Raw genomic sequence first — 16,673 nt, 5'->3', positions numbered from 1 at the left:
GGTTGCTACTTCTATTCATTCTTCTTGGCTTCCCCCAGGTTTCCTGCTCAGATCAGCACAAAGAACTAGTGCTGAACCTGCATGTTCCTCCCTCTGTTTCTACCCCATCAAAAGAAACGCCAGCGTTGAAAGTCCAGGTTAGAGAAATTTTCTCAAGGTACATTTAGGAAGAATTTTAGCTCATTGTCTCTTTTTCTGTATTCAAATATATTTCAGCTACAAACTACAAACCCAGGTGCTATGGGTTAAACTCTTAATGCTGTTAACATCTGTAGGAATTTTACTGTTCACCGTAACAGCGCTGTGTCTTGCTAGGACCCTAGCTTTTGTCCTCAGAGTGAAAGACTTCTCGAGGTACTTATTTCAAACTGTTTCTTAAACATATTTTGTACATGCAGAACCACCAGTGAAATCTGTCAGGACCTTGTCTGTGTTGAGTTTCTAAGATCTGATCAGTTACTAGTTCATCCCTTGCAGTACAAAGCTCTGTGTGCTGGAGTCAGTCTGTAAATGTGTCTCCTCTGCTAGCGCTGTGAGTTAACACTGCAGAGCACACAAGTTGCGTTTAAGAAGAATTTGCAGAGATGATAATGCTGCATGCATAAAACTGGTGCACTGTTTGTTTGTAGGAAGTTTTAAGGACTGGATGTTTGTTTAAGCTCCTCTCTGAATCCCTGCGCAAAAATTACTGGGATTGCAGTAAAGATTTTGTGGGGCTTCCCACATGTCTTCCTCTTTAAACCCTTCTAAAGATTATTTGAATTATTCTTTTGTTATCTTCTTGTTTTCGTGTGAGTGTTTCACATCTGAACTCCATATGTTGCAAGGAGCAATCTGAGCTTGTTTAAGCCTCAGTTAAAGGAAGTTGTATCTTTAAATACCGTGCAGCAAGCTTGGAAGAGCTCCACAGAGGGGAAAGCACAGCTGTTCCACCATGGTCCATCATGGTTTCCATGTGTCCCGTAGGCAATATCTTTCTTAAAACTCATCTTGTAAAATTACCCAATTCCTTATGCTAATGTGTCTTTAGACTCATGGTATTGGGTGATCTTTGGAATTTTGTTTTGTTTGTTTTTCCCCTTCACCTGGTCTGCATCTTGCAGTTCTGTCATGACATGGTCTGTTCTCATCTGATTCCTCCTAAGTGTAAATGTCAGTATATTCTCCCTGCAGCCTCTACCATCCTGCTATAGTTTTCAGTTAAAGCATTAACAGAAAAACACAACTAGTTAAAAGTGTCGTTGACTACCTTCTGACTCCCAATAGTTAATTTTTCTTTAGGGTTAAACCCTGCAAAGTACTGAGTAGCTGTGAAAGGCATGCTGGAACTCAGTCTTCTGCCTAACTGACCTCCTTCTAAAGGAATAAAAAACCCCCACTCGCATTTGGTGACATTAATGAGAATTTTCCCCCTTGCAAACATATTGTAACTGTAAAATAACATTAAAGTTTCTCTGCCTTGTTATGAAGTCTTTAAATGTCAGTGCCGTTTCTGAGACCATCAGGGCAAATTTGATGGCAGCCAAGGTCAACAAATGCTAACTGGTACCTCTCTTTTAGGGCCTTCAGAGACTCTTAATAGAGTCTCAGCCATGAAGTTAATTTGTGATGTGGACCATTATTCTTAAACCTGCTCCTGATGATTATTTTGTACCATCTTCATTCATTTGCATGGATCTCTTAACATTCTGTTGTGTCTTCAGTCAATAACTCCTGAAATAAATAAATTCTTACTGACTTCATCTTTTGAGTCTTCTTTTTCTGTTCCTTTTTACCTCTGTTCATGGGCTGCAGAAGAGTAGGTGTATGCTTGTAGAACACCCTAAGCTGCCAGCTCTGACAGGATCCTCTAAGAATACCTTCAGATCTGCTGTCCTAGGGACTGGGGGACTAGCCACTTGGAAAGCCTCTCTCTGTTGGTGCCCTAAACACAGTATTGGCAGAAACAGGTGAGGTGGAAAATGAGAGACAACATGTAATCACAGGATTCTCTTACTTTCCCTTTTCTGTAATATTTCTTCCTGTTGCTGGTCATCCCTTTGTGTACTGTCTAATTTAGATTAAAAGGGATCTGTAGCCTTTATTTGTTTAGAAAATATTGCTGACAAGGATGGCATGCTACAAATAATAAGTAACAAAACTCTGTCTTTTTGGCAGCATGTTGCATTTCTGCTCAGTTGCCCTGCCAGCCCCTCTGACTTTAAAATATTTTAATGTCCTGCACTTTTCACCTAGTCCAAGCACCAGACTTTCCTCAGACATTTAGCACTGACATTAATGCAAATGTCTGTAACTCACTGGGCCCTTTGGGGCAAAATATGACATCCTTGGCTTTCAATCACATGGCAGAGAGCATGTATTTGTATACACAAAACTAGAAATAATAAAATATCAGTATTCAGGTGCTAATCCACATTAATTTACATTCTGTGGAGTCTACAAGAATCTTGTAATTGGTTGTCTTGAAGGGCAGCAGAGTATATTTGGTATTTTGTTTATTTATAAAAAAAGAATTTAAATTATACATATAAACACTGCATAGATTTGGATTATATCTCTCTTCTAATCATAGCTGGACGCTTACTTGCATTCCTAAATTCTAGTGTTTTGGGGCTTGCTGACTGCCTTCCACTCTGTGTGGACAATACCTATCTAATGTAAGCGTTGCCAAAGCACAAATAATACTTTTCTTTCCATCAGTGGTTACCAAATTTTCCTGCTAAGGCATTTTCAGTGCAGTGATATCATTATCTTTAACAAACCTGGCTTCTGTAATTAAAAAAAATTAAATCTTTGTGAAAGTCCCAAAGGCTGGAGGAATTTAAATTCAGTACGTTATTGAAATTAATGCAGAGGTCTGGCAAAAGAAATGTGAGTACCTGATTCACTGCTGTTCTGATGTGCATAAAATCTCAAATGCTTGACTGCCTAGGTGAACCACAGTGCAAAGATACTCCAGGATGTAAGTAGGATTTTGGTGTCTGTTACATAATATCCATGAGTATAACAAAACCACTACAATTTGCTTGTGCTGGGTTGACAAATGTGAATTACAGTTGCTTTCTTTCTTCGGAGTTTTATCAGAGTATAATCACTTGCCCAGCTTAATTGAAAAATCACTTACGTTTATAGCTGAATTTAAACATGTTTTGTATTTAAATGACAGCTTTTGATGTACAACCATTTTTTACAGAATGTAGTTGGTTTTTATCTGTGTTTCTGTAAAGATATTTCAAAAACTCTCATCAAATTTCCAGCAGTAAGTAATATCCCATTCAGTGCAAGGTGAAATGTTTTACATCAAATCTCCTGCTGTGTAATGGCCAATCAAAGAGTATTTATAGTGGCTGAATGGATTTTTTGGCTTGGTATTCAAAATTAAACATTTTCAAACCTTAACATTTAATGTTTTTTGCCACTCTTCAAGTTGATTTTATATAACCCTAGATGCTCACAACTACTTGATACTCTGAAGCGACTCATTTTATGCTGAGGATCCTGCAGGTGGTAGTTTTACATTTATTACACTTGTGTAGATGGAATGAAATGTAGATTTGATAGCAGATTTGTGTCTGTCTTCTGATAAACATTTTCTTGGGTTTTGCTGTATGTCCATCAGCATGATGCAGCAAGTCTGTTTCTGAGAGAACACATTTACAAAGTGAAATTAATGAGCAAAGATAAATTTTGGTAATTCACAGGAAATTGTTTCTCTTATGGCAGGTTTCCAGTAAGAAGAGCTCATGCCAGCGACCACCACGGGAGCTAGATGGTTCCTACTTGGGTGTTGGGCGACCTCAAACTTTTTATAAGAACAGCAGAGCACCAAATGCTGGAAGCCCAGCTTATGTTGCAGTGTCTGAGCCTTGCAGGAATAATCATGATTATGTGACTGAAATACATTACAACCATCAGGAACATCTGAAGGAATACCCAATAGAAAATGGCCTGCACAGAAAGTGTAACAATATGATTTCCCCAGCAAAGCAGAGGAGCCCTCGCCATGTAAAACCAGCTCAGGAGATGGACCAGAAAGCAAATGAATTTCAGAGTATGTACCCTCAGCAAGTGAGTCACGGTTGTGCCTGCAGGCATGTAGGGAGCTCAGGGAACGTGCTAGAGAACCACCATGTCAGCCAGGTACTTAGAAGACACACTGGGCCAGTTCAGAAAACCTTCGAAAAACCTTGGAGCTATCAAGTTTCTGGGCTGAATGACAGCATGGACTCAGGGCAGGCTAAAGAAACAGAGCAGGCTAAAAGGTTGTATGAAGAAAGAAGGCAGAAGCTGGTTCTTCAGAAAATGGAGCTGGAAATAGAAAAGGAACGACTCCAACATTTATTGGCTAAGCAAGAAGCAAAACTGCTCCTAAAACAGCAGCAACTACACCAATCCCATATGGATTATAACAGGTGATTTTGAGATTTCTAATTCTAAAAAAAACATTCTAAAGTTTTTAATGAACACGTGGCCAGTAGTTAACTAAATTGGGAGAATGGAACTGATAAAATTAGATAGGCAAGACCAGTGGCACAAATTCTGACAGTGATTCAGAGGAGAGGAGACTTTTTAGTATGTTATATACTGTTTGGAAACAGCACGACAGCTGTGGAAAGCAGCAGAGGAAACCAGTATGTGGTAGAAAGAAAGGCACAAGTAGAGCTAAAAGACTAGGTAGGAAAAGAGGAGCAGCAGAAGAAAACGAGAGATTGGTCTTAGTGCAAATGCTTGAAGGTATGCAGGCATCTGGCAAGAGAGCAGTGTGAGTGTGGGAGACGTAGATGTGGCATTCCTCCTTCTTTCCTGGAAAGGTCAGCTTTGAAGTATCACACCTTCTTAGGTAAGGACTGGAAGAAGTGTGTTGTACAGAAAAGATGAAGGTAATTATATATATATAGATATATACTGATATATATATACAAGGATTCCCTGCCCCCCCAACCCCACCCCCACCCCCCATGTGGAAAAGAAAGGGAGCTCTGCTTAGCAAGGACATTTTCTTTCCAGTGATGTTTGTGGAAGGGAGAATGCCAAGACTGAGGCATGCTACATGGTTAAAACTAGAAGAAGGGAAAGGCAATAACCACAGAAATACGGGATGTTGCTTGAAAGACCCATGAGCTTGTTGCAGGAAGTGGGGTAACACCTTCCTGATGATGTAAATGGGGACTCTGGAAAAATGTGAGAAACTGGCTGGTTGATCTTGTGTTACTAGGGTGGAGAGGAACAGTGAATGGGAGCAGGTCAAAGCAAACTAAAGTAGTGAGTAAGTAACTCAGTTGAGTTGGCACTTCGGCATTAGGAAGGGACAGCGATAGGGAACAATCCAGCAGTCTTTTAGAAGCAGCAGTTAGGAGGGGTTCACAAAAATGCTTGTTTTGATGCTGTTTTATATGGCAACTGCTGACACCATCCCATAGGAGTCCGCATCACGTGACCCATTTCCTACATCCATGTATTATAACCACCATGGAGGAATGTATCACTTTAACTTAGTCACAGCCCCCGGTTACTTTTCAAATTCTTTAAAAGAGACTACTGTGGTCTTTTGTTTGTTGTTTTGGATTGTATCTTGCATTGAAACTGATGGGTTTGTATGGCTTTAAAAATACCTGTCTTAAAGGCAATCACAGTTGTGTGTGTTGAAAATGACTGAGGTCGCAAACAAAGGATTATGACTTCAGGTGAGAATTAAGTAGGAGCAGATGGATTCTTAATCATCAAATACCTTAATTCTATGCATTCATCCCTCTAATGAAAAACAAGTAGCATATGAAGGGCGTACAGCCTGTGTTTTTTCGTATTTTTTATTCTAATGAATATTTTTCAGCATTTGAGACATCATAAGCCCAGAAAAGCATAGACCTTAAATATATCTGTAATGACGTTCTTCTTAATACTATTATACCTAATGTAGCCATATTTTTTTCTGAAAAAAACTTCCATGGATTACAGAGCTTTAGTTACCTAAAAGAATTCTGTGAAAGAAAATCACATATGGTCAACCTGAGGACTCGGTATTTTTACAGAGGTGTGGGTGAAAGCACATTTGCCATAACCTCTCTAAGAAAAGCAACTAGAATATAATGTGCTTGCTCTTAAAAAAAAAATAAATCAGTCTTTTAGAATTAAGTGCTTGATATTTACAGGTAAATCTCTTAGGCATCACAGTTCTGTTTCAGTTCTAGGGAAGTAATTCATTTTTGCACTTGATAACAGTGTAATTTTATATACTACAAACAATAAAAATTTGTTTAGCTAAGCTCAAATACCCTTTGCTTCATTGTCAGGAGGCTCTAACCTAGTTCATCTCTTAACATCATGACAGTTTAAAAAAACAATACAACAAAAATCCATTTCCAGATAGTGTTTATTTTTGTCTGTCCTTCTGCATGGGTGGATTGCTGTCTAAGGTCCATTCTGAGCTGCTGGAAGTATTGTCATTGAATGACAAGTAAAAGGTCTGTCCATTTGTAATTACTGGCTGTTAACTCTTCTGCTCTTTTAGTGGAAGTACGAACTGATCCCTTTTTTTTCGGCCACGCTGCATCATAACTGCATTTTAATTTCCCACATTTCCCTATTTAGCCTCAAGAGAGAATACTACTTTCAGTCTGCAGTTTTTCTATATATGAAATAGTTGCTTGGCTGTCAAAAATGGTGTGTGTGCAAGGAAGGGAGCAAGTTCAGTGACTCCTGATGCCAGCCACAGCAGAGTGGGCAAATATGGGTAAATCCTGGAAACAGGAATTTTATTCAGATACAAAGGCACGAGCACCTCTATTGTTGACTTTTCTATCTACACTGGAAAGAAAAAAAAAAAAAAGAGGTGAAGTAATCTGTTAAAAATGGAGCATCATCTCTGGGCCCGTATTTTTGGGAGACACGACAATCTCTGATTAATTCGATGTTGTATGTAGTTTAAATGCAATGCCTTTGAGCTCCAGTGCTGCTGGAGTTGTGATCTGAGCCCAACAGAAATGGTTGTTATTGAATGCTGTGACCGTTTTCTTAAGGGAGCTGGTCCTTGGAAATAAGTAAATGAAATTTTTCTAATCTCTTTCCAACGGTAACCCTTAGAAGCAAAGGCACTGGACATAAGTCAGCCTTCCAATGAAAAAGTTTACCTGAGAGTGTGAAAACAATTGCGAAAGCTTCTGTGTTTAATGTGTATTTGTAGATTTGTAGACACATAACACATCAGGTGAGTTCCTGGTGTGATGATTTGACCAGCTCCAAACCCAGCTAATTCTGCCCTTTCAGGTTTAGAGGCCATGTTCCTGGTTCAGAAGATGTACCCATTGATGAAGCACTTGAAAAACTTGCTTTGATGATGAACGGCAACAGCATGGAGCTAAGGTAATTTCTCTCTTCACTTCTAAGTACTTCACAGTGTCAGTATGTCTTCATGACAGTGTGTTATTGGCTGCCAAGTATATTTGTTCATGTGTTTGTTTCAGATTAAGAGCTTTTTTTCTGCAGGAAAGGTAGAAGTCATTGGCTGTGTTGTTTTATGAGTGAACTGAGTAGTTATGCTGACCTGTTATTACTCAAGGTTTAGGGGTCGACTTCCTGTCGAGGTATCGGGTTTTGTGTCTCATCTCATAGGGGCGCTGTGCTAGCCCAGTGCAAAATGGAGTTTTCATAAAATTTTAGCTTTTGTTCTTTGTTCTAAGTACTGCTTATTATTTTTTAATTAACATCAGAACACCTCTTTAGTCTTGATGTGGATGTGCGGTAAAAAATACACTATCTTTTAACTCCAACATAGAAATGGTTTTTTACAATTGGTGACAGTTACTTGTTTCTCAAACAATACCGATTGTTTAAAAAAATTAAACAATTCCACCTCTGCTTCAGTGCAATTAGAGCAAACTACCAGTGAAATAACTGGAAGTAGAGTTATGCCAGTATTTAGATCTCTATCTTAATTTTGTGTGCTATTTAAAACTTGAATCAATACATTATTGTGTTTTCTTTGTGTCCTACCCTATCACTTCTCCTGTTAACACTGGAAGAGGTTTCAGGCTTATTAGAAAGGCACAAATAAAAACTGGATTTGACAGGGGTTTTCTCCTTTCTCAAAAAGTAACAGCTTCTTGTGCTATGCTTTAACTACAGATGTTCTTTTGACCAAAGAATTCCCTGTTTGGTGGACAAGATAAGCAGCAGTCTCTTGAATGGCACCTCTAGTGACAAGAGAAGGAAGACCTTAAAATAACTCTCCACTGTGAGATTACTGAAAGAACTGTTTATTTATTTATAAACTAAGGGTTCAATACTTTATTTTTTCTTCTTTTTTTTTTTTTTTTTAACATTGTGATACTGATTTTATTTTATTTTTTTGAGATCTCCCTTCACTGAAAAGGGATGAGACTTCTTTCTCCAGAACAACAGGCAGTGTTAGTTTCCCTGGAATACTTCACTGCTTAACCAGGTGTTTGGCTGGTGTGAGTTACTGGGATATCCTTGTTGTTCTGGTGCTTTTTTGTTTAGTTTTCACACAGACTGAAGTGATCAAAGTGTGATTACTGTAACAAAAGAGATTCAAGAGTCATGGTATGTTTAAGCTGCAGTAGCATTAAGCCCCTTGGAGGAAAAATGTACCCTAGAACTTCTGTAGGGCTTCTTGGCAACAGTTTACCAAAAACCTGCATAAATCTACATAGCCTAGTAGGGAAAATGAGGAAAACCTGTGCCGTTAACAAGATGAGAGTTCCAGATTTCAAAAGGTTCCCCCCTCACCCCCCTCTTCCCCTGGTTTAATTTACTGTAATTTTTCAAAGTGTTCATGCAGTCTCAAGTTGCCATGCCAGCTGGTTACAAAGTTTGGCAGCAAAACACTTGGAAGTTTGTCTTCCTATATGCCATCTTCAGTTTTGCAAAGGTTACCAGATGAATGGTCCCTAAATAATTTACTCTAATGTAAGGCTGAAAGAGGCTACAGAAGACAAGTCCATTTGTCTCTTTTATGCATTTGAATATGTAAGTGATGTTTTCTTCAGTATCGAGAGCATGCAAGTATGTGGCTAGAGCTTCAAAAGGCGGAAGAGCTGGTAGGAATACAGGAATATATACTTTTTAACAAGTCTTTCTCTCTCTCTTCTTTTAATTTGTTTTTTAATTGACCTGCCAAATGATTCTTGTTACAGCAAATGCTGTCAGAACCCTAATGCAAAACCAGCCCTCTCTTCCAGTTTGTGCGTAAAAGCTTCTTCAGCAAACCTCACACCATGCAACTTGGTATCAGTCTTCAAATAAGCAAAACTTAGCTTAAAAATATCCTGGTGTTTTAAAGGAAATGGTGAAAGTCCTTTCAAATACTAAACTTGCTGAAGTGAGATATTGGAGTTTAGAAGTAAAATAAATAATATAATCAGGAACTGAAAAACATAGGTTTTTTTATAATTAACAGCTCATTTTGAGTTAATTATCTGCAATTACGAAAATCTAATTGCAATTTATTCTCTACTATCTGTGGGAAGAATTGTAGGCAAGGGAATGTGCATCACATCACTGCCAGGCATAAATGCTATAGGATGGGTCCAAATAATAGAGGAGCCCTTAATGAAAAACAAAAAGCAAAAGCACATGCAGCTGTGCCAGGCTATTGAAAGGTAATTGTAGTCAGAAATGAGGTATGTACTTTAAAAGGCATCTTGTCATCTCCTGTAGGGATTAATTTTTACCTCCTTGAAAAGGGAAAAAAAGATTCCACAAACAAATACAGTACAGAGTTTGATTTCTGACACAGATTTTGATCGTTGTCTGTCTGTGAAAAGGAGAACTTTTGTCTCAGGAACTACTACAAACACAACCAAATTTTCTAATGGATGCTTGTTTTGTTTTCTCTTCCAAATGTGCCATTATGTTTTTTTCATTATCAAAGTCAAAAAGTGTTGTGTATCTCAGCCTCTTTTGGTGGTCCATGTTGAATTTGTCACTTCCCTGTTGGGTATTGTATTGAGGAGATGCTGGAAAGAAATAAGTCTGTTCCCTTAGCTGCATGCATCTGGGCCGGCGAGTGGAACCTGACGAGTCTTCAGATGGAAGATCTCCAGTTCTCTGAGGTGCAGCAGTCAGAGCAGGTTTTATTGAGGATGGTTTTCAGTGGCTTGGAGTGCTCCTGAGTGAGCCCACAGCCAATTTTCAGCTATGGAGACAGTAACTTACACAATTAATGGCAAGTTGTCTGGTTGTCTGTATAATTTCTATTCAAGTCTACCCCAGTGTGCAAGATGCTTTAAAATATTCAAAATAAAAACATAACCTGATGCATTTGTTTAGCATAAAACAGCCTTTTACAAAGCACTTTCCATCTCCCAGACGCAGATGCTTGGTACATGCTCAAGTACCCACTCCATGCGTATTCAGTAGGATCAATACAGCCGGCACCTGCTTTTGTGTGTACTCCTGACGTCTGTATCTGAGAGAGGAATTTTAAAACAATCCACTCCTTTCTCCTTTATTTCATCTTAAGTGTGGATCTGTGTGTCATGGAAATAAGACTTATTTAATAGCACCAACTAGAGAAGATACGGTTTGCTACTTTGCAGGCGGCCCTCCCCAGAGCTCTGCTGTGTGCCTAAATCTTAACATACAAGGTACTCTGCTTTTCTGGTTCTCAGGTTTCCTGTGCTGCTCTGCCAGTACAGCTTTCTGCTGCCTTCTCTGTAACATGCATCTCTTCCTCAGCTTTCACACAGTACTGCCACTGCACCTCTACGTGGACCTGTGCAAAATGTTATAAATAGTTGTTGGATATGCTACTGCATGGGTTTGCAGTTATCTGCAGGCATTCATTCAATGTACGCTACCAGGTTAAAGGATTTCTTTCCTGGACTGTTAAAGATTTGCAGGTGGAATTTGCCACCTTTAATTTTGCTGAAGGCTTTTTATGTTTGTGTGCTTCCTTCTAAGTCACCCATGTGTATTTTTTCCAGTTTGTATTTTTAGTTAGTTGAAAATACCAAATACAGAATTCAGAAGTACTTTCCCAGTATTTCAATGCTTATTGCTATGGTGATAGTTCCAGGAGGGAATGCTGTTAGGGGTCTTTTAAAAGATTTTTATGTTTATGGTGTAACTATTTTTATTATCTTGTGAGGGAAGGTGACAATTATCTCTTGCTCCTTGTTTAATGCTTTGTTATGAACTCGATTTTTGTTTGCGGCTTGTTAGACACGCAGGCATCTTTCTATGGTGATGTGCAGGCATAGTTCTGTGTTTTTGTCCGAACAGTCAATGCAATTAAACAGACATGCAGAGGAACACAGGCTCGCAGCTCCCCCTGCTGTCCCAGGCATATCCAGGTTTGTTCACACAATCGCCCCTGCCCCGCTCAACTAATTTAAAAATAAAATGCAAATCACATGCTCTGCAACCTCTGACCTGACCTGCACTAGCCCCGTTACTCCCGTTTTTTAAGAGAACTGGTATTTAAAAATAGGTGGGAACGGTAGCATCCATTTTGTTTCCCATTTGGAGTTTTCTTGTCAGTTCTTCACGCTGGCCAGCATCACCCCCTGTTACTCTTGTCCGGAGCCTCTGGGGGAGAAGCTGTTACCAATGCCACAACTGGCTGCTTGTCCCAAGGCCTCCCAGGCTTCAGTTTATCTTTGAGTTGTGTTTGGTCTCCTGAGATGTGTCTATATAGTACTTGGCCAACTTTTAGGAATGTATTGCATACACTTTGTTGTGATTTTTTTTTTTTCCCCCATCTTTTTGCTGTTTTGGCAGGCTGGCACATTAAATTGGGCTGAAATCAACTGTGCTTGCAAATGGCCCATAAAATCTGTGTATCTGGAAGCTGCTTACTCACGTGTTAGTGCTCCTTTTAACACCAAATTACTTTCTTGTTCTAGATAATTTTACATTGAAGTTTGTATCATTTTTAGATAGAATATATGTGGAGTGAACGCTGGTTTGTCTGGTAAAAAAAAAGTGCTTGCAGATCTGCGAATAGTGCAAATGCTGAGTTAGGTGTAGATACGAGTTTTTCTCTCATGGCATTGTCTGGCTATATACAGGCACAGCATCCCTGCAACAGGTGGCTGCTGGAGTCTGTTGAGACGTAACAGGAGAGTATAGTCGGAGTTAGATAAACATTTCTGCTCCACTAGTGCCACGTGCAGACTCCAAGGTGGTAGGTTTTCTTGCGCAGGGTGAGGGCTTTTGTTCTTATGTGGTTACTAAAAGCATATTGCTGAATGGGTGTGTGTGGCAATTTTTTACGTGTATCTATGCATTCTTTTTTTTTTTTTTCAAATTTTTTTTTGAGGTAGTCAGTGATCCTTATCAGACCGGGGAGCAAGGAGTTCATTTCTGCTGACCTGGTTGCTTCATTAATCTCATTTTCAGGTTTGCTTTCAACTGCGACAGGGTTTTGAAGCTGCCTGTCTAACAGTTACTGGAATTATGCTGATTCTGTTCCCATGATCACGTGTGCTGCACACAGCAGTATTACATCATTTCACTACAGTCCAAAGTAACCTTGACCAGGAAGCCTACTGGTAGACTTGAGGTATAAGTAAGATGTAAGTAGGAGATAACAGTAAGTAGTTTCTGCAGGCAGGAGGAGGCAACCTGTAGGTGAGGTCTTCAAAAAGGACAGGAACTCTGATGTTAGAAACACTGCTAAGTGTAGGATGGCAATCAGTGAAAACAGGCTTGCTGAAATTCAAGCGTTTTGGTATTTCCACAAAACTTGCATTTCCTGCCAGTCTTCTGCATGGGTATAGTTCTGTAATATCACATACCAGAACTGAAAATGCTTGGAGATCTTTTTTTTGTTTGGGTTGAAATATTTAAAATTCATATATCTTCTGAAGGAGTTTGTTCCTTGCCAACACTTGCAGACAGTGAGAGACATTTTTGCAAGTCATTTGCAGATGCCTCCTTTATGGGAAAATGTAGACACTGTTAGTTTACTGACTGAATTTTGAAAACCTGAATTCTATTTTTGCAAATTGGAGTGGATTACTTTTTCAGACATATAATTTTGTTACTTTTTATTTTTGTATGTAATCTTGGATGAAGAAGAGAAAATGATGTTTAATCTAGATATTCATATGTCCCAGAAATTTCTGAGTTGGAAAAGTTATGAAAAACCTTATAAAACAAAATGTTCTGGAAGGTAGTTTTAAATTAGGAGATTTTAAACCCACCCGCACAACTTTCATGCCATTTAAAAGCTTATATCAGAACTGATGGGGCAGGACTAAGAACAAAAGCTATTGGTATTACAAAGTTAAGCAAGAAATCCTCTGTACCCTGCTGTTCTGGCCACGATCACAGCTGCACTAAGCTAAAACCCACTCCCCCACCCCTTTTGTGACCTTGGCTGCACTTCAGCAAATAGAGAATAGAAGCAAAAGGCAAACTCCAGTAAATATTAGATCTTGCCACTTGCAGATGTACAGGCAACATATAAAGATAACGGCACGCGTGCTCTCGCTTGCTCTCCAGCTCTCACTTTCACTGAAGTGGACTCTGTGTATTTGCCACTGACATAAAACTTTCCAGACTGTACTCATGCATTGAGCTGAACTCTGTGGCTTTGCATGGGTGCTGAGGCTTTGCAGAACTGCCCATTACATCTGTAACAGTGCTAATTTTTGAGAGCCATGCAGAGAAAATTTTACATTCAGCCCAGCTGATTTGTTCTTCACACTGCTCCTGTGGTGAAGAGGATTGATTTTTGTGTTTCTTTTGATATTTGGCTTCCTTTCCTCTGGTACTCAGTGCTTCAGGCCTTAATCCTTTAACCCTGAATCTGAGCATCAAGGCTTCAGGAGGGATCAGGCCTTTTGATAGAGAGAGAACATCTTTTGTTGTACCAAATGGTTGGGAGTGGTATAAGGCAAGACATCTCTCCAGACAGTACGTATTTCTCTGTTGTCTTAAAAGACTATAAAAAGAGGGTGGGTTTAGTGGGGATTATAAATAATCTGGAGGAAGGTGGAGTATTAGGAGCAATAGAAAAGGGTTAATGACTTTTTCTTTAACATTTCACCAATAACCAATCTATCATGACAGATGTGTACTGGGTCGCCAAATGCTATAGTCTGACTTTGGGTAATGGTTCAAAGCTCAGTATGTCATGGAAATGGCAGCGTGGTCCCTGATGGAGCGGGGCAAAAAAAGCTTTTCAGCTTCTCAAAGGGCAGTATTTGTGGAAGCAGATGCTTGCTTGCCCTATCCAGCATAAAGAACAGTTCTGCGGGCAGCCGGGAGAGTTCGTACTGCTGGATTTTTATAGGATCATTAATTATATGTTATAAGGCAGCTAAGCATGGCATTCCTAACTCGATGAATTCCATTATGAATGGCCTTTTCATATTCTTCATCTCATTATATTAAATGCATGTGACCTGAAGTTTAGCTAAAGTTATTGTTCAGGTTAACTTTCATTTTGTGGTTGCCCTAGTTTTAGAAACAGTATGATCTTTAGATTTTATGGAGAGACAGTTTTTTTAATGCATGTTTTTGCAGCACTATTTTAGATTATTTCTTTGGGAACTAAGTAGGAATCTCTGTGAGGTGGCAGGGAAGGGATTTAGTCGCTCCTTGATTTGCCTGGAGATTTCTGTACCCATGTTCCTGGATGACAACATCCAGCTATACAGATTCGGCTGTCGTCTCTCTGCCAATAATTCTTAAACTCTTTGCTCTGTTTCATCTACTTTTGCGTATATGACTGCCTCCCTGACACATAATCCTGCTTGTTTTGCCTCGATATCAACCCTAATCTGGCCAAACCAGAATTTACTTTTTCTCCTGAATCTGCCTTCACTTCTGATTTTGATAATGCCACATCCTCCCTGTCGCTCAGACTTGTAACCTTGGGGTCACTCTCCTCCATGTGCATCTGGGCTGCTGACAGCTACTGCAGCTTCCTTTTCCTTTGCAGCAAAAAAACATGCTTTCGGTGTGGCAACAGTTAAAACATCACCTCTTGCTCTAGTCTTTCATCTTGCACCTTTACTACCATAAAGTCATCTTGTGTTGCTCATTATTCATTCCTCTCCTTTAATTCCAAATGTGTATATTGGCTACTTACTCAGATCTTGTCACTGTTGCTTCTCTGAAACCCTCCTTTGAAAGTGGGATGTCTACAGGATCAGTCTGTGGGGCTGTGCAGAAACTCACAAAGCTGCTTATTTTCTCTGCCACCTTCTTTTCTTTACTCTTCCAGTTACATGAGACTTAGTGCTTTGTTGTGTGTTGCACGAACTTTCGGCCATGTGCTTCTATCGCATTCCCTAATTTTTTGTGGCTTTTGGAACCACTCAGTCATGTCATGCTGACTTCTGCCTGTGTCTGTTCTATGTCTTTCTTGTTTCAGATCCTACCTCTTTGAGCACTTTTTTTTTCCCCAGAGCTTTTTCAAAGTTTTTTTTCAGAGTTTAATTGATGGGTTTTTTTCCTCCCCACCCTCAATTCTAATTTGGTGAGTTTCAAACTAATGCATCTCTTTCCACTGACCACAAGGATGGTCTCTGCCTGGTAAGTCCACCTGGAATCTAAATCATACTCAAAAGATTTCATTGGTGACCTAGGGACAGAAGTCTTACAACTCAACTGCAGTGACAAATTAACTGTTCTGTGTAGAAGAGTTTACTTATGTTTTCTAGCACGTACAAGATGAAACTTAAAAATATGCAAGTATCTTCAGACTTTGGCCAATAGCACCACGCTTTACCTCTTTGTGTAACTACATGCCCTTCTGTCTGATCCATGTGTGATCAATCTTTTTTTTCCTTTTTAATTTTGTGCTCCTTTAATCTCTATCTACATCTTGCATCCTTTTTGAGAAAATCATGTCTCTCAGAGATGGGCTAAATTTATATACTGGCGGTAGACTCAGTAGGGCTGGGGCGGTTCGGCAACACAAATAATGCAAGCCTCTAAACCCACATCACATTCTCAGAGTAGCAGTGGTGGCAACGGATCTGGGCAGACATTTCCAGTCTGGTTATAACAGACATGTGCAAAGGTAGACTTCCACGACCTAAGATCAATAGTGGCAGCTGTAGTACGGTAAGAATCACTTTTTTGCTGGACTACAAAAATCCATGGTATATTTTTCATGTTCAGTTTTCTAGGGGAAGGGAACTAGCAGCCAAGAGCCCAGGCAGAGCACACAGCTTTACTGCACACAGCCTTATGCCAGGATCTCTTCTTTCCATTCCTTCCCTTGGTACTGGACATCAGAGCATGCCAGTACGTGTCTCGCTGATACGTACCTCCTAGAAGGCAGTGGTTCCTGCATGGCTTCATTTCCATTGTCTCTTTATTTTCTGAATATGAGAGTACAAAAACATGTTAGATCTGTTCTGTAAGCACCCTGGTTGAGTCAATGTGCAGTGGTACTGTGACATCCATATAAAATCTGTGCACCAGGGGTCATCAGTATGGTGTTCTTTGTGGGGCCCAGGCCATGGTTTTGAGAGGTATGTGCCATCAGTTAGGTGCCTTAACTCTGTATTGCACTTGCAATAAAGACCTGATTTTTCAGTCACTAGTCATCAAACATGCTTTATGAAATATATAATTTAAAGTAGATTCAAGGCAACGGTAGTGGCCAAAAGTGGTATTTCAAATCTTTCCCTAGTACTACTGTCCTGGTTTCAGCTGGGATGAAGTTAACTTTCTTCTTAGTAGCTGGTGCA

The 16,673-nt window shown here is 39.6% G+C and overlaps 1 protein-coding gene across 3 annotated transcripts in view; it reads left to right on the top strand.

The window, feature by feature from the left end:
• The window catches only part of KIAA1328, a gene marked incomplete at its 5' end in the record, with an annotated part of 180,754 nt that overhangs the window by 116,905 nt on the left and 47,176 nt on the right, over positions 1 to 16,673 (top strand). For all 3 annotated transcript variants that reach the window (XM_080371387.1, XM_080371388.1, XM_080371389.1), the window contains 2 exons: positions 3,724 to 4,412; positions 7,264 to 7,359. In XM_080371387.1, coding sequence (XP_080227513.1) covers positions 3,724 to 4,412; positions 7,264 to 7,359 — 785 coding nt within the window. The remainder of the gene's footprint in view (positions 1 to 3,723; positions 4,413 to 7,263; positions 7,360 to 16,673) is intronic.

Source organism: Falco punctatus (assembly GCF_963210335.1).
Source record: "Falco punctatus genome assembly, chromosome: Z".
NCBI classification, from domain to species: Eukaryota; Metazoa; Chordata; class Aves; order Falconiformes; family Falconidae; genus Falco; species Falco punctatus.
This window is presented reverse-complemented; position numbering and strand designations above follow the sequence as displayed.